General features: G+C 37.0%; 2 protein-coding genes across 5 annotated transcripts in view; both read left to right on the top strand.

Annotated features, from left to right (window-relative positions):
* Nucleotides 1–11,506, top strand: part of sdk2a (sidekick cell adhesion molecule 2a) — a 168,680-nt gene extending 157,174 nt beyond the window's left edge. For all 4 annotated transcript variants that reach the window (XM_048182937.1, XM_048182929.1, XM_048182922.1 and 1 more), the window contains 3 exons: nt 867–1,011; nt 4,247–4,376; nt 8,441–11,506. In XM_048182937.1, the coding sequence (XP_048038894.1) occupies nt 867–1,011; nt 4,247–4,376; nt 8,441–8,842 (677 nt within the window). In that variant the 3' untranslated portion in view covers nt 8,843–11,506. The remainder of the gene's footprint in view (nt 1–866; nt 1,012–4,246; nt 4,377–8,440) is intronic.
* Nucleotides 11,507–16,113: 4,607 nt separating this feature from the next.
* cdc42ep4a (CDC42 effector protein (Rho GTPase binding) 4a) overlaps nt 16,114–27,400 on the top strand; it is a 28,292-nt gene continuing 17,005 nt past the window's right edge. Inside the window, exon 1 of the mRNA XM_048182872.1 lies at nt 16,114–16,307. The gene's annotated coding sequence lies outside the window, so the exon portion shown is untranslated. The remainder of the gene's footprint in view (nt 16,308–27,400) is intronic.

The following is a 27,400-nucleotide window of genomic DNA, read 5'->3' as shown; positions in this document are numbered from 1 at the left end:
CATGCATGAGGTGGTTACGGACTGTGGACTTCATGCACGTTGCATATTTCATCTTAGAGTTCTGGGGAGGTCGAGTTGCGTTCTGATCTGTGAGTGTGGGAGGGATTCTCACATGGCTGCCTCTGAGCTCGGTCAGCGTTTAGTGCTGTACCAGGGCCAACAGGGTTGCGGATGTGTGAGTAGCACAAGGGAAGTGTTTGTGTAGGACACAAAGGGCTTCTCTCAAGATACTCCCCACCCGCCTGGCTCCGTTCGGTCCTGATCTATTGGTGCCGGTTTGTTTAACTGAAGTCCAGTGAGGCCAGAAGTTCTGCAAGGTGGGAGATCACACAGTCCATCTAGGCAGAGAGGTCACTGCTCTCCTCACATCCCTGAAATCACACTTAAGTTAGACTCTGAGCCTTTGAGATCAGAGGTCTTCTCACTTTAGAAGATGTGTGCTGGATGACCTAGTGAGATTTGACTTGCCTAGCTGCCATGGTCACATACACAACAAGGCCAAACCCAGAGCCATGCCACTAGAGATTAGTTGTTTGAGATTTAGGCTGGTAGGCCCTTAAGGTTGTTGGATCAAGTGAGATACAGTATGTATTTGCATAAAAATACAGTTAAGTTTTTTTTATCCTGACTATGTGCAGTTATATGGTTAGTTGAATTTAAAATGGATGGATGGATGGGTTGATGGGTGGACGGGTGGAATGGACGGATGGGTGGGTGGGTGTGTGGATGGATGGATGGATGGACGGGTGGACGGACGGATGGATGGATGGATGGATGGATGGATGGATGGATGGATATTATATGATGTGATTGCTGCCACAGTTGTCATGATCCTCATAGTTTGTCTTCTTATCTCTTGTCTGTAGGTGCCCACTCAAACTGCACATCTCTGCCCCTATCCCATGGAGAGATGGTACGGTTGGATGAAGGACGCTTCCCTGCCCTGGAGCTCAACAACCGTCGACTCTCTGTCAAAAATTCCTTCTGCCGTAAGAATGGAATCTACACCCGGTTAGTATAAATGCATGAAACATGATTTCCATTCATTATATACATATATAGTGATATCACTTCACAGAGAGCCTAGATCAGTATGTAGTGGAATAGTTTGCTCTGCTAATGTAATGTTTTTTCTAGAAATTTTCTTTGGGGTAAACACTGTCAGTATGCTGTTCAGGACATTATTTGCACAATGGGTTTAATTCCCAAATGGCTACAAACAAAGAGCCAGAGCGGAATGCATTCTGTCCACACACAGAGCTTTGGTCGAGCCGTTGATTTAAATTCTACTTTCAGGCATCCTTTAAATGGATTGAGTTGGCATGGATTTTAATGACAGTCGCTCTTTTCAAATCTCCAACTGCAATCTGTCAGCTGAAAGAACACACCAGACTGTGAATGTTAGACCACTCAGACCTCCCTCTTTTGTGTCTTATTGACATTCAAAGTGCATTCTGTAGAAATTGACTATTTATGTAAGGTTCTTCAACAAAGCTCTCACATGCTCTTTTGCTTAGATCAGACCATATTCATGATAGTCATACCGTGTCCCTAGTTTCTTAAGGACTAAGAGAAAGATTTTAAGGATATATTTATAGGTAATTTTCTGGGGACAGTTTTTTTCCGGAGGCTTTCTATATATTTTTGTGATATCTACAATAAATTGACTGTTAATGTCAGTGTATTGTCTGATATGGATCATAACACTGTATTAACCAGTTGCGATTTAACAAGTTTTCACACTGTAAGCCAATCAGAGCATATTTGGTGTTTAGTTTGGAATTATGGGGAACAAGATTTTGGACCAATGAGATTTCATGGTGGGTGGAGCTACACAGTGTGACGCTTGCAGAAAGAGAAATTGCGATTACTGTTGCTATAATTATGTCATTGGGCGAATGTGACCAGGTTGCATATTTTCACTAACGTTGTCAAACATTGTTTGAAAACTTTTATTGTAATATGTAGAACTAAATCAGTTTAGTACATGTATTAGGGCTGCACGATTAATCGGACGATTAGAAAAAAACTTAAACAATTTGGCTTAGTGCGATTATGAAATCGCAAAGCTGCGATTATTTTTTTATGCGCAGCTTGTCAATGAACTATGTCTCCAAATGCTAATCCATCTGAAAGCACGTGAGTCGCTTATAATGTACATTTGAAAAAGCAACATACGTCAAACATTTTTCTAGACATGAGAAGCATTTATTAACATCTTGTCCAACAAAAGACAACATTTAATAATATGTTTTTACTCCAAACTGACTTCATAACGACAGTTGAGCGTCCTTCTGTGAGATGATGTGGCTTCTTACTTTACTGGAATGACATGTGCAGGGCATATTAGCAGTTTCTGCACAAGAGCGCCATCTGGCTTTCAGATGGAGAAGCATTTACTACTGATCACAGAGCCGTACAGCTCCGACAAGCTGCGCATAAAATAATCTCAGCCTTTGCTAAATTGCGTGCGATAAAATTGTGATAAATCGTGCAGCCCTAACATGTATCTCATGCTTTGAAGGCGTTCAGGTCTTAATTGGTGGGACCAGACCTCCCTCAAACCTTTCTGTAGTTCACAGGACTTCTGCAGACACTTTGGATTTGGACATATTTGCGTTAACAGTGTATAACAATGGTCTACAGCATTCTCGTTATTCTAATGAACTAAAGTTTCTTTACATAGGAGTTTGAAGGCTACTTAATGTGATTGGATGAGGGGATGGGTCTGCTTCAAGCTTCCTCTGGTGGTAATTGGAGAAGCCGCTCTGCGCCCATTATACTGGAATGTGCTGGGGGGTTTGTGCTGGTTCTCTGCCCAGATGCAGAGGCCCAGGGTTGGGATCAAAGAGCCTGGGCAGTGAAGAACTTCCACTTTGGATGCAGTCCTGCTAATGAGCTCCCATCAAGATTGAGCCACGAGAGATATCTTTGATGGAGGTAGAAAAGGAAAGGGTTTGGTATGGGACGGGAAGAGATAGAGGCGGGAGATGAGGGTGGATAAGGAGAATGGAAGACCTCGGCGCTTGTGAATAATTGAAGCCCCTCTCTGGCTTCTGAGGGGTGTTGGGGGCTGTTCGACGTGGCTCCGCCTCTCTGCTTTCTCAAACCTCAGCCTCCTCTGAATTTTAAGCAGATACAATGTCATAACCCTCCCCTCCCCCTCGGTCTCTTGCTTTATTCCCAGAGGCCCGATTTTTGTTGGGACAACCCTTCCACCACCAAGGGTTTCCATTAGTATACAGCTCACGCATGGTCCTCTTGTTCATTTTCAGGATGAACAAAGCTTTATATGTTTCGCCATTGATGCTATCAGCTGGTGGATGCCATGTTTTTCACAAACCCTCTTGCATATCAGATATTCCTTTTACTCATTAGTTCCCCGCATGGTTCTTTAAAGCCTTTTCCCCGTGTGAGTTATTTCAGCTTGATTTATAAGCCAACTGAAGTAAAGGGAAGCTTAGCAGCCTCAGTTCAAAAGCTAACGTCTCCAGTGACCTTGGCTTTGAGCATATCAGACCTCATTATGGCAAATCAAGTAAACCCATCCTGCTATGCGCCGATCTTTCTACCTTCCATTTTAACGAGCACAACCCCTTTTAACAGTCCAACCCCTGCAGCAGCCAATGAGTGGATGATTACCTGATCCGTTCCCTTCAGAAGACTCATCATCCATTGTTTCTCCTGGACTCAATAGACTGCTCTATGAGTGTATTCATCCAATCAAAATCCGCTTTGATCCATGAGGATGCTGCATGATTGGGTCTTCATGAGTTCCTCGTGATGTCTTTAAAACTCCTGCATAGTCCAGTCTGCATTAAACTGATTATTTACAGTCTGTTTCAAAAGAAAAAGCCCCATGAAAGTAGCCCGTATGATTTGTGAAGAACAGGGTGAAATGACTCCCATCCCTATAACTGCAGTGAGCTACTACTGTCGCACAAAATTCACTCTACCCATGCAAAAAAGTTTGTTAGCCAGTGTGGATTTGGTAAAAAAAAGACGAGGTGTTAGAAACCTCGGAGTAGAGTAGGTCAACAGGTCACTGTGATTTTGTCAAGAAAGTCATGTTCCTGGATTATTTTGTTGATCCAGGAACAACATTCCTGTCTGAAAATTTAGTCCTACCCATAAACCTAACCCTACTCATGACTTAATAAATCTGGTAAAGGAGGAAAACATTTTAATTTTAGGTGTATTATTTCTGTGAATTAGTAAAGCATTTCTCTGCATGTTGGTCCTACAGATCTCCACCACGACCCAGTCCCGGCAGCCTGCACTACTCTGATGAAGATGTCAGCATCAAGTACAATGACTTGGTCCCAGCTGAGAGTAGCAGCCTGACCGAGAAGCCTTCAGAAGTGTCTGACTCACAGGTGATTCACCCCAAAAAGGCAAATGTTTTTTTTAAGAATAATTTTTTTTCTGATGTTTTCTGGAATCAGAATGGACCCTGTCTACTTTCTTAAAACATGCTGCTGATCTTATTTTCTTTGATTCATCAGTCCATGTTGTTCCATTTCGGCTGACATCACAAATCCCTCTTATTTGTCAATCCCTCCCCCAATCACATGACTCTATTCTGGTATAAAATGCCCACTGTTTGCAATTCAGTTAAAGGTGCCCTAGAATCAAAAACTGAATTTACCTTGGCATAGTTGAATAACAAGAGTTCAGTACATGGAAAAGACATTCATTGAGTTTCAAACTCTATTGCTTCTTCCTTCTTATGTAAATCTCATTTGTTTAAAAGACCTCGGAAGAACAGGTGAATCTCAACATAACACTGTTACGTAACAGTTGGGATCATTAATATGTACGCCCCCAATATTTGCATATGCCAGCCCATGTTCAAGGCATTACACAAGGGCAGGCAGTATTAACGTCTGGATCTGTGTACAGCTGAAGCATCAGACTAGGTAAGCAAGCAAGAACAACAGCGAAAAATGGCAGATGGAGCGATAATAACTGACATGATCCATGATTACATGATATTTTTAGTGATATTTGTAAATTGTCTTTCTAAATGTTTCGTTAGCATGTTGCTAATGTACTGTTAAATGTGGTTAAAGTTACCATCGTTTATTACTGTATTTACAGAGACAAGAGAGCCATCGCTATTTTCATTTTTAAACACTTGCAGTCTGTATAATTCATAAAAACATCTGCATTCTTTATAAATCTCTCCAACAGTGTGTAATGTTAGCTTTAGCCACGGAGCACCATCAAACTCATTCAGAATCAAATGTAATACATCCAAATAAATACTATACTCACATGATCCGATGTATGCATGCAGTATGCATGACAAACATCTTGTAAAGATCCATTTGAGGGTTATATTAGCTGTGTGAACTTTGTAAATGCACTGTATTATAGTCGAGAGCTCGTGGGGCAGGGAGCGCGAGATTTAAAGGGGCCGCAGCCTGAATCAGTGCATAGTTAATGATGCCCCAAAATAGGCAGTTAAAAAAAATTAATTAAAAAAATATATATGGGGTATTTTGAGCTGAAACTTCACAGACACATTCAGGGGACACCTTAGACTTATATTACATCTTGTGAAAGAACGTTCTAGGGCACTTTTAATTGCTAAAGGATAAAATGAGGTCCTGCCTTACATCTTTCTCCTTGAATACCCTAGTTCACTCCTAAATACACATCGATTCACTTCACTGTATTATTTATCATTCACATGTTTTCTTTTGTCAGTAGGCTTGTGGATGTCATTTAACATTGTAAATGAAGTGTTGAACACACAAAACACTACAAACCATCCCCCACAGGGAAGAAAAAACACAGAAGGGGTCTTTTTAACATCTGAATTGTTTTTTCTTGGAGATTTTTGCTCAAGTCTTCTGCCTCTTGGGCTTGTCCTGAGTAAAAGATCTCACCTGTCTCCTCTAGAGTTCTCAAGAATATCACTCTTACTGTACATCCACAATTGTCTCATTTGTCTACATTTTTAGAAGAAATATTAGAGACAATGTTCATACTTAAAAGAAAAGAAAAAAAACAGAGAACTTGAGAAATGAAAAGGAGAAAATGGCATTCTTTTAAGCTGAACCATTATTTCTGCAAACACATTAAATGAATGATGATAAGAATGACCTTTCTTTTACAAACTGCTCATCTAATTCCAGATCATCTAGTCTCATTTATATGCATCGCCTTGAAAGGAAGGGGAAAATGGCTTAAATTATTTGAAATTTCCCCATCAGAATAAATGGGGTTACTTTTTATGCAACAGGAAGTGTAAAATACTATAATCTCTTCTCTTCACGTTTACAGTATTTGACTCAATAACTATGAAACTAGGGCTTCAGGGGTCATGGGGATTGGTGAATCATTTGGCCCAAGCTGTGAGAAAGTAGGGGGCACTCCTCTCGCTTAAGCATTTGTCTTTCCTCCCACAATCCCACTGGGAGCTTTTTGCCTGTTCATCAGGTACCCATACTATCATAACATTCCTTCTTTAAAGAAACCCTTCCACCATACCACACTTTCGCATAATAATGTCATCATAAACAAGCGATATGGTTTTAATTCAGACCCTCTCTGACAGAAGACAGCAGTCATTGAGCTGGTGGACATGTACAGTTTGAGTAGAGCATTTCTGAGAACCATCTGTCATCGTTAAACATTCTGATTATGATTTGTCATCTGTGAGGATCTGTAAATAATGATTTTGCTCTTTCAGGAGGCGCTTATGTTTTCATATATGATCACTGCTCCTCCGAGTTTTGGGTGAGGCCGTAGTTTGTGTCTAGTAGTCTAGTAGAGCAGTGCTAGTCTAATAAATGTAGTCTAGTTCCTGGAGCTTAGTCCATAGTGAGTGGGGGATATATATTATATATATATATATATATATATACACACAACAGTTCTTTCTGGTCCTTGAATCTGATTGGCTGTTGGCTGAGAGCCATGTGATACTTTTTCACCATCTGTATCACTCCATTTGAAGCGACTGAAGTGGCCGAGCAAAACTTTTTTACAAATATTGCACTTGTTGTACCACAAACTGTATTTTTAAGAGGTTTTTAGGTGAGAATGTAGTTCAGACCTAAAATATTTGACTCATATTTAATCATCGCGCCTGTTTTACAATGTGTTCCACATAAAAGTAATAGCAGTTTTTAAAAATCATGAACGTAAGTTTAAAAAAAAGAAAAAGAAAAAAAAAACAATTCTCATTTTGGGTAAATTATTCCTTAATTTAAAAGAAATTAAGGAATACAGATTTTTGTTGTTGTTTTATTCATTTTATTCATATTTACAGCTTCTTTTATGATGATTTTACTTTTTCTACATGTACACTACCATTCAAAAGTTTGAGATCTGTAAGATGTTTAATGTTTTTGAACGACTCTTATGTTCACCAAGGATACATTTATTATTTTGATCAATACAGTAAAACAATAATATTGTGAAATATTATATTAGTATTTATAATCTTCAGCATCACATGATCCTTCAGAAATCATTCTGACATTCTGATTTGATGCTCAAAAAACATTTCTTATCAATGTTAAAATCAGTTGTGCTGCTAATAGTTTTTAAATAGAAAACTTTTGTAACAATGTTAATGTCTTTACTGTCACTTTTGATCAATTTAAAAGGATAGTTCACCCAAAAATGAAAATTATCTCAGGATTTACTCACCCTCAAGCCATCCTAGGTGTGTATGACTATCTTCTTTCAGACAAACACAATCAGAGTTATATTTAAAAATATCCTCAGTCATAATGGTTGTGAATGGGTGGGCAAATTTTGAAGACAAAAAAATGCATCCATCCATAAAAAAAGTAATCCATACGACTCCAGGGGGATAATAAAGGCCTTCTGAAGCGAATTGATGCGTTTGTGAAAGACAAATATCCTTATTTAAAACGTATACTTTACCTATATAAAGTATTATAAAGCAACATAGTGCACTGTGTACTACGTTGCGGAAGTGAATGTTTTTGGATGTACGTTGAGCACATATGGCTGTCGCACTTTACTTTCTAAAGTTTTAAATAATGATATTTGTCTTACAAGAACACATCGATTCGCTTTAGAAGGACTTTATAAACCCTCTGGAGTCGTATGGATTCATTTTTTTATGGATGGATGCATTTTTTGTCTTCAAAATCAAAACCATTATAAACCTTGGAGGACTAAGGATATTTTTCAATACAATTATATAATTAATCTCCAATTATACTTGTCTAAAAGAAGATAGTCATATACACCTATGATGGCTTGAGGGTGAGTAAATCATGGAATAATTTTTGGGTGAACTATCCCTTTAATGCATCCTTGATGATCTTTTAGCTGAGGCTTTTATCCAAATTAAAAAGTGCTATAATGCACAGTTCCAAAACTGGTTAGAGAAGTACAAGCTATTACAAAAAGTGAAGGTTTAACAGATTATTTCTTTCTCATTCAATTACAGGGCAGTGACAGCGAGTACGAGTTGGATCCAAACCGGCAGAAGACCCACTCTTTCGTCAACCACTACATCAGTGACCCCACCTACTATAATTCCTGGCGCCGGCAACAGAAGGGCGTCTCTCGGCCTCCGGCGTATGGCTACGCCCAACCCGACACGGTGGCGGAACAGGAGTCCCGCCCCCACCCGCCTCCGCTGCCACCGTTACCTCCTCTGCTACCCCACAGCAATCCCTCCCCGCAGCCCCAGGGCCAGGGCACCTTGTTCAGGCCCAAGGGGAGCCGGACTCCCACCCCGTCACTGCTGTCCTCTGACAACCACAGCCAGCACACCCTGTACAGGCCCCCTAGCAGCCTGGGCACCTCCGCCCAGGTCCCGGCCACAGGATTCTCCTCATTTGTTTGATACAAGACTCTCATTCCAATGACAACACACCTGGGAGGGACTCCTGCAGTATTATTGGTCTGTTCTGTATTTTTTTCTCCCTTGCTGCACCTTGTCGGACATCAAGAGCTGCTTTTGGATTTTATTGGCCGGGTGTGCAGGTGTTTTGTGGGTTTATATGTGCGTGCAAGAGCATTGAAACACAGACAATCATTCTGAAGGGAATCGGTTTGTTGATTGTATATTTTAAAATATATTCACTTCATCCTTCACTAAAAAAAAAAAAGAAATGTCCGAAAAAGAAAAAAAAAAAAAAATATATATATATATATATATATATATATATATATATAAAAACTGACTGCATATACAGTGGATTCCAAAATTCTGAGACCATCTGGAGTTTTCTTTTTGTAATTTTTTTAAGTTTCATTTAAGTTTTAGTATTTTGAAATATTTAAGGCAAAGAAAAGACAACGCTAGTAAACTCAGACTGTTGGACCCTTGTAAATGTTTTAAAGTGATGAGAACAAACTGCATTTCACAAAACACAGCAGATTTTGTGATATCGCTCTGATGTCATTGACACAGAAATCAATGACAATTTTTCTGAAAGAAAAACAGTGTGAGCTTGTAGCAATGTCAGTCTCTTGAAAATGAAGCAAAAGAGAAAACATTATGCTTAGACAACAAACTTTGAGAAGGGAAAAGTGAGGAATTTCTGTATGATTCATATGGTACAATTTTTATTTATTTATTTTTTGCTCTTACTTCCAACCAAGGAGATGTTGTAAAGGAAGAGGCGCTACCATCGTATCATGATTTTCATCCAATTGTGATACATTTTGGATGGAAATGTGGTTCATTAGATTAATAATTCACTTTATTCTGCATTATTTATTGTTAGTATTGTAAGTTTTTGTATAGTTTGTTGAGGATCACATCCATAATTTGGCACTACCCCATCTAACAGGGAACTTTCCCAGAACTTTGTCTAATGTTCTGGCAAGGTTTTCTCAAAGTTATGAAAAAAACTTTCTTCCAGTAACATTAGTGGAATGTTTGTTTAAAGTTATCTGGTCTTTAATAATGTTCTCAAAACATTAGCATGAAAACATTATTTATACATCATTCATGGAATGTTCCCGACGGTTTAGTCGGATGTTGGTCTAACATTTTTTAAATGTTACTACTTGTTTCAGAATATTCAGCGAACATTCAAAAGTAACGTTTCCATAATGTTTCAAAATTATAACATGGAATGTTTCCTTAACATTCGCATAATCAAGAAAAAACTTTTTTAAAACGTTTAAAAAACATTCCGAAGTAGCATTTTTTTAACTTAATGTGAACATTAACAATTTTGAGAATATTTTTTTATTCAAGCCCATGGTTGAATAAGGAAGGGTCACTTTATGACACCATATTTGGATATAATCAAATAATGCAAAATATATTAATGTATTAATCATGCATTTGCATTACACAAATTATAACAACTGTGAATTTGTCAGCCTTTGTGGGAGTTTTTTTTCTTCTGCTTCTTAGGTGCCGTTTAAACGACATTGTTTTCAACTAAAAATGGAAAAAAAGTTTTTATTTTTTTTATTTTGACATGACAACAGTGTTTTGGGGGCCTGAAAACACAAACTTGAAAAGGGGTTTAAAGTAAAATTTTTTGAAAACGATACCATTATTGAGTCCATGCAAACTACAAAATTGCAAATTCCGTCAAACGCATGCGTATTACGTGTTCAATCTATAGATGCGTAGAGTTTCTTTACAAAGTGACATCGCCATCTACTGGCCTGGCATGAATAACGCAGCATTTTTAGTCAGTTTCGCTGATTCGTGTGAATGGGGATCATTTTGACAATGCTGTCATCTGTATGCGAAAAATGCAAAAGAAAAAAACATTCAGTTTCTAGTACATCGTTGTCGTGTAAAAATACCCTTTAGACCAACTGAACTTTAACACTAAGGAGCAGAAACTAAATTTTATAATTAAATAATATTTCTAAAGGATTCGATACAAGACCAGTTGCGTTTATGTTAGCAAAGAATGCCACACCTATAATGAGGGTATAATAATGTTTTTGGAAAAAGAAAAGAAAATAATCTTAACATTAATACTCATGCGGTCAAGAGCGACCGCTCGAAATGTCTGTGCACATGCAAATCCGTATGCGGCAGTGTAAAGATACCACGTGGATCAACATCTTCCATAGGTGGTGCACATTAAACACTCATCATTAGCAAATGAGCTTCATGGACTGACGTCACACTGTGTCAGTTGAGTCACAAACGTCATCGAGTCAGTCTCACGTTCGGGGTCTGTTGCTCAGAGGCTGTCTGCTCTTTCAAATGACATTGTATGTATTTCTCTGAATATATTGTAGAATGTGTTTTTACGGTTCACGGTTTGACATAGTGTACACATACAGTATGCTTACGTGTATGTCAGCTGATATGCTTTATTTATAATCGATTGGTTTTATACTCTAACTTAAGAACAACAGCAGTCTTATGTGGAAACTATTTTAAAGGACTTGAAAATTACGACGATCATGATTCACATTATCTCCTGTCTTGTTCTCTGTGAGGTGACTATCACTGTACAAAACTTGATGAATTATATTGGACCAAGGCATGGTTCATATCTAAAATAAATTGCTCTATTTTTCAGTGTTTTTGTTCATGTCTTGCTTTGGCTTTTGAAAGTTCATTTTTGACCACACACTGTAAAATGTTCAATTTATTGGAAAAATAATGTACAAATACTATGGTAAAACCACTAACTATGGTTCATGGAAATGCCAGGTCATTTGAACATACAGTGCTCAGTGTAAATGAGTACACCCCCTTTGAAAAGTAACATTTTAAACAATATCTCAATGAACACAAAAACAATTTCCAAAATGTTGACAAGACTAAATTTAATATAACATCTGTTTAACTTATAACATGAAAGTAAGGTTAATAATATAACTTAGATTACACATTTTTAAGTTTTACTCAAATTAGGGTGATGCAAAAATTAGTACACCCCACAACAAAAACTACTACATCTAGTACTTTGTATGGCCTCCATGATTTTTAATGACAGCACCAAGTCTTCTAGGCATGGAATGAACAAGTTGGTGACATTTTGCAACATCTATCTTTTTTCCATTCTTCAAGAATGACCACTTTTAGAGACTGGATGCTGGATGGAGAGTGATGCTCAACTTGTCTCTTCAGAATTCCCCATAGGTGTTCGATTGGGTTCAGATCAGGAGCCACTGAATCTCTTTCACCCTGTTCTTCTTCAGAAATCCAACAGTGGCCTTAGATGTGTGTTTAGGATCATTGTCATGTTAGAAAAAAGTGCACAACGACCAAGGGCACGGAGTGATGGTAGCATCTTCTCTTTCAGTATAGAGCAGTACATCTGTGAATGTATGATGCCATCAATGAAATGCAGCTCCCCGACACCAGCAGCACTCGTGCAGCCCCACATAAGGACACTGCCACCACCATGTTTCACTGTAGGCACCATGCATTTTTCTTTGTATTCCTCACCTTTGTAACGGCATATAGTTTTGAAGCCATCAGTTGCAAAAACATTTATCTTGGTCTCATCACTCTAGAGTATAGAGTCCCAGTAGTCTTCATCTGTGTCAGCATGGGCCCTGGCAAACTCTAGGTGGGCTTTTTGTGCCTGGGCTTGAAAGGTTTCTTTCGTTGACGGCACCCATGCATGCCATTCCTCTGCAGTGTACGCCGTATTGTGTCACAGGAAATAGTCACCCCAGTTTGGCTTTCTACTTCTTTAGATAACTGCAGTGAACTTGCATGCCAATTTTCTTCAACCCTTCTCATCAGAAGACGCTCCTGTTGAGGTGTTAACTTCTGTGGACCACCTGGACATCTCTGTGAGATGGTTGCAGTTCCATCTTTTTTAAACTTTTGTATCACTTTTGCTACAGTATTCTGACTGATAAGTAAAGCTTTGCTGATCTTCTTGTAGCCTTCACCTTTCTGGTGTAAAGAAATTATTTTCTTTCTCAGGTTTTGTGACATTTCTCTTCCATGTGGTGCCATTGCTGACAGCATGAAATGGGAAGGGGTTTTACCACCGTTTTATAGTCAGTTGGACACCTGTGTAATGAATAATTACTGTAGACTCACCTGTGGTTGATTCTTGTTAAATTAGACATTTGTAGTTTAAAATGTAGCTTTGCTCCAGAGTCTTTCAGTTGGGTGTACTCTCATTTTTGCATCACCCTAATTTGAGTAAAACTGAAAATTTTGTTCTCTAAGTTATATTATTAACCTTACTTTCATGTTATAAGTTAAACAGATATAAAACTTAGTATTGTCAACATTTTGGAAACTGTTTTTGTGTTCATTGAGATATTGTTGAAAATGTTACTTTTCAAACTTTTACACTGAGCACTGTATCATTTAATATAATATAACATAATAATTCAAGTTTCTTGGCATATTAATAGTTGTGTAAGTTGTATCATAAAGTTGTTAACAGTGAATTTCTGACACCCACAGCAGCCAGTTTTACAGTAAATTTAACAAACATTTTTGGCTATTATAGTGCTAGTCATTAACCAGGATTTGTTTTAGTCTCATTAAATCTGTGACTCTGCTTGTTTCGTGAGGAAGTGAGACATTCGAGCAGCTTTTGCCTAATTTCCCTGAAGCTACAGTGGAGATAGATTTGGGCCAGATGAGAATGGGTAAGTGAGCACTGAATCATTCAGCATCTCAAGAAACTGAGCATAGATGTGGGAGAGTTCGCCTGGAGATAATCTCTTTATTCCAGGCCGGAAAGCATCGATCTGGACATCGGGGGGTAAGAGCAGAGATGTCACAAGAGAGATGAGAAATAATAACCCAGTAAGGAGAAGAGGCCAAGCTTACAGTGTGGTGGCCTACACACAGACAAAACCCATGTATAATCATAACTACAAACATTAAAAGTATGCCTTTTCTACATATGAAAATAAATTAACACACATACACAATGTTAGGGAGAGTAATTGCATGATTCAAGCTGCATCGCAGACAGTTGATGGATCAATGAATCCTGGGAATACAGCCAAATGGGGAAATGACTTTTAATTGTGACTAAAAGACTTCCTCAATGTACTGTTTGTCACACTGTTAATCTAATTATGACCATGATTGTGAGTAATAATGTGCCCTATTCACATCATTTAACATGGTGGCTGCATCTTTTATTATATACTCTACTGAGCAGTGTTGAGGGTAATGCATTACAAGTAATGTGAGTTATGTAATCAGATTACTAGTAAAGTGCATTACTTTTAAATTGGTTTTTCAAATATGTAAAGCAAGTTTTCCCATGATTTGATTGACTAGCTCTGAGAAATTGTGAGTAAGTGCAGAGGTGTTGTATGTTGTGTGAACATGGCTATTGTACACTGTAAAAAATCAAAAGTTGAGAAAACTTAAAAGTTTAAGGCAACAAGTTTAAACAGAAAACGTAAAACAGGTTTGCGTCTTTTGTATGTGCTTCATGAAAAATTAGCTGTTTTATTCAAGATAACTGAGCGAGCAAAGATGAGCATAACTGATATTTAAAAGCTTTTTCATTTTTCTTCTTCACACTAAGGTTTAGATATTAAAACACAGTTCACACTGCTGTTAACACTTTCACTGACAAGCGGATGCAATGAGACCAGTTTTCCGGTTTGGTCATGTGACGTTTGATATATACCCTATTGCGTGCGCAATGCTAGAGCTATGTAAACACAACGTTAACCCAGGGTTTAGGAGTGTACAGTGTGAAATGTCATTTTATGAATATCCAGGATTAATTGTTAACCCCAGATAAATTATGCGCAGTGTGAAACGTGAAGCAAGATAACCCAGGATTCCATTTACCCAGAGTTTATAATGAACCAGGGTAACTATTTTAAGTGTGAAAAGCCCTATATTGCTGCTGACCTTCGATGATCCAATTCAACCATACTAATAAGCACAAATGTTTTTAGATAAACATCACGTGTTTCTTTTTTCTTCTTTGTTTTTATTTGCTTATGTGAGAGTGTTTAACTTTCTTCTCCTGCATCCTATTCCAGAAAGATTAGTTTGAGCTGTGCCCTCTACTATTCCTTTACATTTGTCAAAATATAACTTTTTTTGCTATTAAAAACAAACAAGCAAGCCCAGCCCAGGTGAGAAAAAAGTAATGCAGAAGTAATGTAATACATTCCTCTTCACAAAAGTAATGCAATAGTTACTTTTTTAGGGAGTAACTTGATATTGTAATACATTAATTTTAAAACTTTTCCCAGCTATATAAAAAAATATAACTCCATGTTATTTATGCTTCTGGTTGTGGGGCCATCTTCACAAAAAAAATGTAAAAACTGATATATGACCACACTGTTTAACTGTTGGGTGCAGATAGTGATCTCACTGTTCAAACATGCCTTTCTTCTGTACGCACAGTGCCAAAGGCCTTGAACTGCAAGAGGATACTCCTCTTTAGGCGCATGTCAGAGGTGCAAATTACACATAATGGCCTTTTGCAAATTGATTTATGTGAATATACAAACAACAGTTAAACCCTGCGGGTACTGACTAGACCGTCAATGGCACAATGACTAACAATTGTTCCCCACAAGATCCCTATCAAGTTAACTGCATTTCAAAGAGACATCCAAAGACAAAGGGAGGGCCACTGGGAGGGCAGGCACAGTAACACCCTTTTTGCACGCAATACAAACTGTTTTGGGATTCGTTGTTAAAAAAATCAATCCAGCACTGCAGAAAAAAACAAAAACAAAACTGAACAGGATGTTTATCGTTTAGCTTTAGCCTACTAAAGACCAACCTGTAGTAAAATAAAAGCAATGTTCCAGTTTGATAATATGGTGATTATCACGTCCAGGTCGAGGTCACATATCACACCATAAAAATGATTTTCATTAGATTATCAAACCTGTAGTAAATGATTTGTATGTATTTATTTACTCAGATCGAGGAGGTGTGCAAAAATGCAATACATGTTAATGGTCCAAAAATATGCTTCACTTTCTTCAAAATATAATTTCGTATTTCTTTATTTGATTTAGGACGTGTTCTTGTAAAGTTCACCAAAATTGTGAAGTTTAAAGTTACAAAACAGCAAGTCTCCAGTACGCTAGATGCATAAATTGCGCTGTGTCTTTAAGCGTAGCGTGTGTAGGGGCGTGTTTAATGTTAATAGAGGGAGTGTCTGTGGGAAAGGGGGCGGGGTTGAATGAATTATTGCACAGAGCGGTGCGTTTAGAGCAGAGCTTGACACAGGAAGGATGCGGGCGGCTGTCTGTGGACTCAGAGCTCAACTGAGAGATACATGTATTACCTATCTAAACAAACAACAAAACGGAGCACGAGGAAATATTTAGCTTAAACAGCAAACCACCCGCTGGATAAAATCATAAGCTGCACAGTGTATGGATCACAGCATTTAAATACAGTAAGTTTTTAATCCTATTTTATGGAGAGTGGGATTTCACACAATTAAAACATGCATGAATAACGCTTATTTTAACATTCTTGTGAGCGTAAATTTGTCTTATACTAATAACAGTCCATATTTGCCATTCTTTATTAGGCTAGGTGGTATTGGGTTAGGTCAAAGTTGTTGTTTAGTTTGTTGAGGAAAACCATTCATTAGTTTGCACTGCACTAACACTAACACGAGACCTCCATCAGTCCTCAAAGCCATGGTCGAATAAGGGAGGGTCTCTCCCCGGAAAGCTGTATATCATTTTTGGAATATTGTTCTATTCCCAATTTAGAATTAAATAATACAGCCGTTAAACATTTCCATGCATTTGCATAAAAATATGTCCTTTCCGCTTATAGAAGCGCTTTCTGCGTGTTCATTGTTTATTTCTATGAGGATCCATCATCATCATCGTCATCATCTGCTCCACATGGTCAGCTGGATCATTGTTCTTTATGTGCTCGTGCGTTTCACGCAACACTCACGAGTCAAACGCTCTTAAATATTGATTTGCACCCTCTTCTTCCCGATCAAGAGGTCAAATTTGCTCAATCAACATACGTCATGTGTGTTGCGACACGGTCGCTTCCCGGTCATTGTGATGGTGATGTCCATGTGCATGACTGGTATGAAATATTGCCGGTGCAGTAATTGGCGCACAGCATGTGCAACATAACATTTCTTTGTTGTGAATTAAATGCAGGTTTAGAAACAGAACTGAGAGACTTCCACTGTGAGGTCTGTCACAAAGGGAAGATCCAGTGCAATGAGACTGACTGGCAATGGGTGAACTTGAATGTCCTGAAAAATATATATGTTTGTATTGAACATTGATAAAGCAACATATTTTGTGTGAAAATAAATCATAAAAGTGGTTAATTTTGTTTATAAATCTTATAAATGTATGAGGTAGGGTAAAAACAGCAAGGGATAAAAGGCACACAGTATAGATACAAATACTTTAAGTAAAATAGTATGTTTTAATAATGTCTACATTACTACTTGTTGGAAAGAATCACTAATTAGCAAAGTTTGTACTATTTTCTGTTTATTTTGATAGATAAAATAATTATTTGTTGTTCAATAAATATACTGTCATTAAAATAGGCCTATGCTAATATAAAAATATATTTTAAAAATACAGAAACAAAATTACTTTAAAAAGTAAAGATTCTGAAAGCACTGAAGGAGATCCCATCATATTTAATATAGATTTACAGTAGTAACAATAAATTATATTTTATTATGATATGATAAATCTGATATTTTTAAATATGGTTGTTTTATTAAATATGGGTATTATCTCTAAGATGGATACCCAATTTGATATGTGATATTTGCTATGTGAATCTAACCATGTCATATCAACAAATGGAAAAGGCAGCCAGCTATTCATTATCATGTTAAAGGGTTAGTTCACCCAAAAATGAAAATTATGTCATTAATGACTCACCCTCATGTCGTTCCAAACCCGTAAGACCTCCGTTCATCTTTGGAACACAGTTTAAGATATTTTAGATTTAGTCCGAGAGCTTTCTGTCCCTCCATTGAAAGTGTTTGTACGGTAGACTGTCCATGTCCAGAAAGGTAATAAAAACATCATCAAAGTAGTCCATGTGACATCAGTGGGTTAGTTAGAAGTTTTTGAAGCATCGAAAATACATTTTGGTCCAAAAATAACAAAAACTACGACTTTATTCAGCATTGTCTTCTCTTCTGGGTCTGTTGTATATCCGCTTTCACTCCACAGTGACGCTGCTTCTTCTTCTTCTTTCCTGTTTTATGGCGGTTGGCCTCCAGCTTATTGGTGCATTACCGCCCCCTTCTGCTCCAGACAGTGATGCTGCTGACGTGTTATCTAGTGCGCCCGAGCTTCGTTTACAGTCTGAGGGAGACGCACGCTGTATTCAAGCTATTCTACATTGTTTGTATTTTGGTATTGCTATATTTTTTAAAATGGTGCGTAGGTGTGCATGTCGCGGATGTCCTAATCGCGTCACTGTCTGGAGCAGAATGTTTTGGACCAAAATGTATTTTCGATGCTTCAAAAACTTCTAACTAACCCACTGATATCACATGGACTACTTTGATGTTTTTATTACCTTTCTGGACATGGACAGTCTACCATATATACATTTTCAATGGAGGGACAGAAAGCTCTCGGACTAAATCTAAAATATCTTAAACTGTGTTCCGAAGATGAACGGAGGTCTTACGGGTTTGGAATGACATGAGGGTGAGTCATTAATGACATAATTTTCATTTTTGGGTGAACTATTCCTTTAATTATTGTGCCTTTTGCCCCAACAGCAGGGGCGCTTTTTACATCAAATACCATACTTTTACATATTCCTCCGTTATTGAAAAACTGTTGCTTGAATTATCTTGAACAAAACTGAAAATCATTAAAAAGACCTTTGTCTGAAAATGCAAACATTAATTTAATCGATTCTCATTTGCTACTTAAATCAACAATATTTTAGAAAACATCAAATATTAGATCAAACTACCTCAGAATCAACTTTGCGTTGCTGCCCAAGATCACGTCAAGGATCAGACAAATTTGCACGTGCATTCTGAAAAGCAGATATTTAGGAAAGTGCTGCGGCAAGTTTTTGTGCCATCTAGTGGTTTAGAGGAAAATATAATCAAAGGCGCCTTTTTCCCCGTTGTACCAAATAAATATATATATATATATATATATATATATATATATATATATATATATATATATATATATATATATATATATATATATATATATATATATATATATATATATATATATATATATATATATATATATATAATATAGTACCCACACACTATTGTTATAAAACAATAGATATGTTATTCGACATTAAAGCTGAATTCCGTGACTTTTTTTGGTAAAAAAATGATCCAAAATCAATTTTTGAGCAAGTACATAACCAGCCAGTGTTCAAAACTATCTCCTTACCTTAGCTCGATTCACAATGGTAAGCTTGTAATAAAGTTTTATAATAAAATCGGTACAGGTAGGTTTCTGCGGGAAATTCGAACATGCAGCCGTTCGTCTTTGCCTCATTACGTCACGTCTGTTTACATAAAGAACCAGTCCCAGCTAGTAGGCTAAATCACATGTGGAAGATGCTGCAGGTGATGGATCATTTATAGCCTTTTCTCACAGCAGCTGGAATAATTAAATTTATCATTTTGATTGTGGATTGTAATCCAGAAAGGTCCAAATGACAATCATCAGTGACAACTGGAGATTCACCCATAGTCAAAAGCAAAAGACTTCGGACTGTGGAGTGGCTACAGAAATTGAAATCTACAGGTGATGCTGATACACACTAAATACACATAGTCACGCAATGCTGATGTTGTTAAGATTAACAATTTGACAACAAAGTATAACAATAATAATAATTTGCGCAATTTGACGTGATCCAAGCTAAGCGATCATTATTTAATCACCATTGACTGCACAATTTATTGTAATGCTTTTTTATGAGTTGTTCAGAACAAAAGTGTCAGATTTGTTACTTGTTATTTTTCGGTAAAAATTCTTATTTTGGTCATTCTTCAAAGACGTAAAATCTGTGATTCTGAAGTACAGTATCCACACCGATGCGGTGACTGACAGCAAACATTCGATTAATCTGCGATGAGGAACCGTGCCGATGCACAACCCACGTAAAGATGATAATTCCACAAATAACTGCAATTGCAGCTTTCAAACAGAGATTCAAACAGAGACTGCAGCTTTAAAACTACAGTATTTGGATGCTTTCTGGTTTTTAAACATTAGGGTACTTTACATGACAATTATGTACTAAAGCCAGAACGCATCTTTTCTTGTACAGATGACAATATTGTCAAAATGATTCCTGTTCACGGATTCGCAAAAACGACTAAAATTGCTGTATTATTCATGCCAGGCCAGTAGTTGGCAATGTAACTTTGTAAAGAAACTCTACGAGCCCGTAGACTTAAAGGTGCTCTAAGTGATGTCAAGTGTTTTTAGGCCAAAACATTTTTTGTCACATACAGCAAACATCTCCTCACTATCCGCTAGCTGCCTGTCCCCTGAACACACTGTAAAAAAAAAGCGGTCTCTATAGTCGCCACAAGCTCCAAAAACGGCAGTAAAAACAAAATGGTGCAGCCTGGACCACGAATTAATCTGATTTTCTTTCAGAGAAAACCCTTACAATATTAACCCTGTAAAGCCTGACATACAATAATAGTCAGAAAATATATATTTTTGGAAATGGAACAGTTTATTGAACCTTTAGACAAAATATATTAATATCTCAAAATATTGATACTTCAGGCTTTTAGGCCTCTTATTATTTAGATTATGATTATGGAGTTCGTGCTCAAGGGGGGAAAAAACACCTCAATTTTATTCAGATATATGATCAAAAATATGATAAAATAAATTTGGTTCTTTTTTTATATGGCCAAAAAGTAAAATTAAATTCTGATAGCTTGTAATGTAAATTAGTTTTTATAACAGTACTACAGCAGATATTTACATAAAATGCGTACAAATATCAGTTGCCACTCTATATCTCCCAATAATATTTCTTACTAAGATGATATTTAAATGCTTAGTTTTATGATCAAAGCTTTGTACTTTTTATTGTGATGGCAAAACATATAATGCAATGCAATACAATGAGCGAGAGACGATGAACAAATAAACGTTTCTCAAAAGCCTGATGTATCATATTTAAAGGTCCTCTAAGCGATGTCACGTGTTTTTAGGCCAAAACATTTTTTGTCACATACAGCAAACATCTCCTCACTATCCGCTAGCTGCCTGTCCCCTGAACACACTGTAAAAAAAAGCGGTCTCTATAGTCGCCACAAGATCCAAAAACGGCAATAAAAACAAACTGGTGCAGCCTGGACCACGAATCATAATAAACATGCTCCAGCCAATAACCGACAAGAATGATTTTAAATGCGCGTTCATGACTGTTTTAGGAAGCACGGAGGGGAGGGGGAGGAGGAGGAGGAGGGAGGGTCTAGCTAGCCTCTGTTTTGTTTGACAGCACTTCGAACATCAACAGGAAGTTACCCACCCAGGATCGCTTAGAACACCTTTAACACGTAATACACATGCCCATGATGTCACAGTTTTAGTGAATTTGCATTTTTGTAGTTTACACAGAGACTATAACAGTATCAGTTTCAAAAACTTGTGCTTTGAAACCCGTTTTCAAAAGTTTGCATTTTCAGGCCCCCAAAACACAGTTGTTGTTTAAATGAATAGACAAAATCAAACAATGTGTTCAGTTTTTAGTTGAAAATACCATAGTGGATCATTTTAATAGTTGATGTTCTTTCTTTTTCATATACAGACTAACAGACTAAATAACCTGGTTAAAAGCTGGTTAAAAGTTAGTTTGTTTAAAGATGTCATTATCATTATTTGATACTTACTTCCTTATGTAATGAAACGTATAAATCATAAAATTAAAAAAAAAAGAAAAATGCATAAATCTTTCTGTGCTGCTGAAGGAGATCCCATATTCATCTTTCACATTAGTAACAATAACCACAATAGCTGTAGTTTGTCAATGGTAACTGTTGTTGCTCTGGTAAATTATTGTAAGGAGCCTAATCAGCATATGAATTGATGTTTGACTTTGGCGATGGCATATGGAGCAACACTCAAGTGCATCTGAAGGTCTGTGTTTACACACGTGTGTCCACCAGTTGATAAATGTTCCTCGTGTTTGTTTAGTTACAGAAGTTCAGCAGCACCTGCTGGTCATCCTGGTACCCAGGTTAATGGGTTTCCCATTTTCACGTCCATCACTCCCCCACAGTAAACAGACCGCCGGAAAGCAGATGTACAAGTTTATGTACTCGCCGCTCTCATGTTTTCTTTCTGTTAGTCTACTTGAAATGTTTTCCGCCTATCTTGAATTTGTTGAGAAGATCTCTTCCTCAGTTAAGGAGAAAGATATCTCATTTTCTCCTGCATTCTTGTCAGAATAAGCAGTAGTGGGTTTTTTCCTCTGGAAGTCGGTGCTGTTGGTACTTTTAGCGTTTTAGCTTTCTCATTTGCACTTGACTAGTGTGCCATGAACCTCATTACTGTAAAGCTGCCTTGGGCCTTTTTCAAAGTGTCTTAATTATGAGACTTTTGTCAGCCTCAGTGAATTTAAATGCATGCACATCTTCAGTTCATTATTTTAATCACTTTTTAGTGATTATATTTTTAAAACCTAATGGGTCATTCTGTATCAAATCAACCAATTTTGGAAACTCCCCCAGCTACATTTTTTGATTTTGTTATTAATTTTCTGAATAAAAACAAACATTAATAGTGACGAAAGCCAAAATTATTAAGTGTCATGGATGTATATTTACTGAAAGGGGTCAAACTTACACTTTTCAAGATTTGGAATCAAATTACAGGTGGGTGAAAATGACTAATAATCAGTTGTCTTAAGCAATGCTTGTTCCATTATATGCCAATGGTGAAAAAAATGGTAAAAAGCACTTTTCGTGTTTTTTCCTCTAAAGTTTGCATGCCTATAACTCAAGAAGTAGCTATTACAGATATCTTACTATCCTTTTAGATTCTGGTTCTTAAACCTTTCTTTTGGTGTATTCAGTCCTATATAATTCAATCCCAGAGAAATGGGGATTTCAATGTGGCTTCATGAGTAAATTGTTAAATTGTACACATTTTCAGTGGTCAAAAACCAAATATGAGCCACTGAACATGCAGCTGATACTCTTTTAAAGAGGAATATGTGAAGAACAAATAATGTTGAAACTAGAAATGAATCTTGTTTCTTTATATCAAAACGATAGCATAGAACATACCTGTCTGAGTTCCAAAAATATTCTTTTTCTAAAGTTTGTGTGCCTGTAACTCAAGAAGTATTAAAGGTATCTCAATATCTTTTTAGATTCTGGTTCTTAACAAACTTTTCTTATAGTATGTTCATGTTCAAGTCCCTATATGTTTTATTCCCAGAGATATGGGGATCTCAGTGCAGCTCCATGTGCAAACTGTTGAACTTTTACCCCCTTTCAAAGGTCGAAAACCAAATGTGGGTGACTTTTCAAACAGCTGATACTTATTGTCTTTAAAGTGGAATGTCTGAAGAATGTCTGTATTTAATATTTTGGCTTTCATTACTATTTTTATTTCTTCAGAAAAAAATATTAACAAAATTTAAAATTTGAGCTTGGGACCTCTGGTTGAGTTGACATGAAATGACCATAGTGTAATTGATTCAATTTATGATTTTCTAGCACACAACACCCTGTTTTTTTATGGATGATATTATTTCCCCAGTATAAGCCCACAGTAATATAAAGAGAAGTCCACGTTATGATTTTGACATTGGTATTTATCTCTGATAGAGTGCTGTGTGAACATGTCCTCGACCTCGACAGTTGTGGCTCAGTGTGTGTCCAGCCTTTTCATGTTCCAGGAAATTCCACATAAACTGTATTTTCCCTAGAACAGGGCAGTGAAAGCTATGTCAAGCGCCAGAGGCTGAAAAATGTCTAAAAGAGCCATAAGTATGTTGCGTGAAATCACACAAATACAGATGCAAACATGAATAAGATTAGGTAGAAATGACATGCTTGATGAAACCAATTGCAAATGGAGATATCACATGAGATTTATTTGACATGATGCATTGGGCAGGGTAAAATTATGTGAATTCAACCTCGTCCAAACCCACAATTGCTCTCTCTGATCCACTGCCAATTCACTGACCGCTTTCAACTTTATGTAACCTCTCCAAATGAACCATGAAACATCACAATCTTGCACTTACTGTTTAATTAGTGTTATTTGCTAGAGCAAGCATCAGTATTACTTTTACTCATAATAATTTACCTTAAAGGTGCCCTAGAATCAAAAATTGAATTTATCTTGGCATAGTTGAATAAGAAGAGTTCAGTACATGGAAAAGACATACATTGAGTTTCAAACTCTATTGCTTCCTCTTTCTTATGTAAATCTCATTTGTTTAAAAGACTTCCGAAAAACACACGGATCTCAACATAACACCGACTGTTACGTAACAGTCGGGATCATTAATATGTACGCCCCCAATATTTGCATATATACCAGCCCATGTTCGAGCATTAGACAAGGAAAGGCAGTATTAACGTCTGGATCTGTGCACAGCTGAATCATCAGACGAGGTAAGCAAGCAAGAACAACAGCGAAAAATGGCAGATAGAGCAATAATAACTGACATGATCCATGATAACATGATATTTTTAGTGATATTTGTAAATTGTCTATCTAAATGTTTCGTTAGCATGTTGCTAATGTACTGTTAAATGAGGTTAAAGTTACCATCGTTTCTTACGGTATTCACGGAGACAAGAGCCGTCGCTATTTTCATTTTTAAACACTTGCAGTCTGTATAATTCATAAACACAACTTCATTCTTTATAAATCTCTCCAACAGTGTAGCATTAGCCGTTAGCCACGGAGGACAGCCTCAAACTCATAGAGAATCAAATGTAAACATCAAAATAAATACTTTACTCACATGATTCGATGTATGCACACAGCATGCATGACGAACATCTTGTAAAGATTCATTTGAGGGTTATATTAGCTGTGTGAACTTTGTAAGTGCGCTGTAATATAGTCGAGAGCTCGTGTGGCAGGGAGCACGCGATTTAAAGGGGCGGCGCCGAGTGTAAATCAGTGCATTGTTAATGATGCCCCAAAATAGGCAGTTAAAAAAAATAATTAAAAAAAATCTATGGGGTATTTTGAGCTGAAACTTAACAGACACATTCAGGAGACACCTTAGACTTATATTACATCTTGTGAAAAAGCATTCTTGGGCACCTTTAAATATTAAACATCGCTTTGTCACTTTTCCTACACCATTTGTGCATTGACTTGAGGAAACTACTCCTGTATGTTACATTCCATAAGTTTAAAGAGTTACATTTGCTCTTTAACCAATTAATTTGCATGGGTTATATTTCCAAAGCAATGCGAATTCTCGTTCTTCAAAGAAAAAGGGTGAATTAAAAAAAGAAATGTAATTTTGGTAACACTATAGTATGGGGAACAATTCTCACTTTTAACTAGTTGCTTATTAGCTTGCATATTGGCTGTTTATTAGTACTTATAAAGCACATATTAATGCCTTTTTCTGCATTACCATATTCTACATCCCTTAATCATCAATGGATTTCAACAAAAATATCTTAATTTAATTGGAACGGCATGAGGGTGAGTAATAAATGACATTATTTTTGGGTGAACTAACCCTTTAAGTTATCTTGAGGCCCCCTTGTGGGCTCTGTCCCCCTGGTAGAGAATGACTGTAGAGACATGGACCAGTAAGAAATAATTCAGAACACCTTAGCAACCTTTTGTAACACTGTATTGGCTTTTATGTCAATTTTATTCAATATCAGAATATTTGATGGTAGGGAAGGGCGTTGTGTCTTTTACTAGGTATTTATGGAGTCATTTCTTTGTTGTTACACAATGAAACTTTCCCTGGAAGTATAATGTCTATATCTGGCTTTGTCACTCTTTTCTTTTTTTCCATGACGCATCAACATAAAAGCAAAAAAACCCAGATCACCTTTCTTGAGTGTCGACACGGCATCTCAGCTATTTAAAATGAAGCGTTTCATGGATCCCATCACTGGAAACATTCCAGGCTTTTTTTTTGACTGCAGACTGTGTGTTTTTAAAGATACTTGTTGGCCCTGCTGCTTCTTCATTCTGCAGAAACATCACACCTGGTGAGGATGAGAGTGGTTGTAATGTTCACAGCTGGGTGTCAAACCTGCCTTTAGGTGGAATAGACTTCCATTAAAGTGAGAGGAGCAACACTCTTAAAAATAAAGGTTCTTTATTAGCATCAATAGTTCCATGAAGAACCTTTAACATCCATGGAAACTTTTCTTTACACAAAAGGTTCTTTATAGTGGAAAATGGTTCTTTTAGATTATTAAAATGCTCTTTACACACACACACACACACACACACACACACACACACACACACACACACACACACACACACACACACACACACACACACACACACACACACACACACACACACACACACACACACACACACACACACACACACACACACACACACACACACACACACAATTTGTTCTTTTAATAACTGTTCACTGAAAGGTTCTTTAATGGAAGCCAAAATGGTTCTTCTATGACATCACTGCGATGTTCCTTTTGGAACCTAAACATAATTCTATGAAACTGAAAGGATTCATAAACATTTGCATCAAATTATGCCTCTAAAGTTGTACATACCGTAAAAGGATTGATGTAATTGATTTTGTACGCATCACGTTGTTTGAGAATTAAGTGTTCTAAACTTTGATTTGTGGTAAATTTACAGTCTAAATACATGAAGTTGTGTGAAGTTCATCGTAAACATCACTTGAGTGGCAATAACAGTCAAGTTTATGGAGGCTTACTGTGCTGTTTGCTTGTTTAGTGCGATGGAGGATTGAGTTTATGTTGTGTTTACACTCCTGCGGAAGGGCAGGGAGTTGATTTTGTAGGGATGGGAGGGAGTGGACACTCTGCCCTTCCTGTCCAAAACCCTAGTTTACAAATTCTGTCCAATTCACGTCATTCTGTCTGTGATGCTGCATCAGGAATGAAAAGTATTTCACTGGATAGACCAGACTTAATGTTCTGGTTTTAAAGACTTCTTTATTGGTTAATCAATATTCCTGGATTGTTTTACTCACAAGTCCTAAAGTTTAATGACTTACTTGTTTAGTAAGTGTCAATTTAAGATGACTTGATGCCTGTTCACACCAAGAACAATAACTTTAACGATAACTATATTAGTGTCCACAGCAACGGACAATAAAGTTCTGTTTATTATGAGCTCATGCTGCAGTTTTGTCATCTGCCACTTTAAATGCTCAAACTTTTTAAAGGGTGGATTCTGATTTGCTGTCATTGTTTTTTTGTTTTGTTTTTTTGTTCATCAGATGGAAAAGCCATTCAGAAAGTGATTTCAAGAAATTGTTCCTCTGTCGTTATTGTTAAAG

Source organism: Megalobrama amblycephala, linkage group LG1 (assembly GCF_018812025.1).
Source record: "Megalobrama amblycephala isolate DHTTF-2021 linkage group LG1, ASM1881202v1, whole genome shotgun sequence".
In the NCBI taxonomy this organism is placed as follows: domain Eukaryota; kingdom Metazoa; phylum Chordata; class Actinopteri; order Cypriniformes; family Xenocyprididae; genus Megalobrama; species Megalobrama amblycephala.
This window is presented reverse-complemented; position numbering and strand designations above follow the sequence as displayed.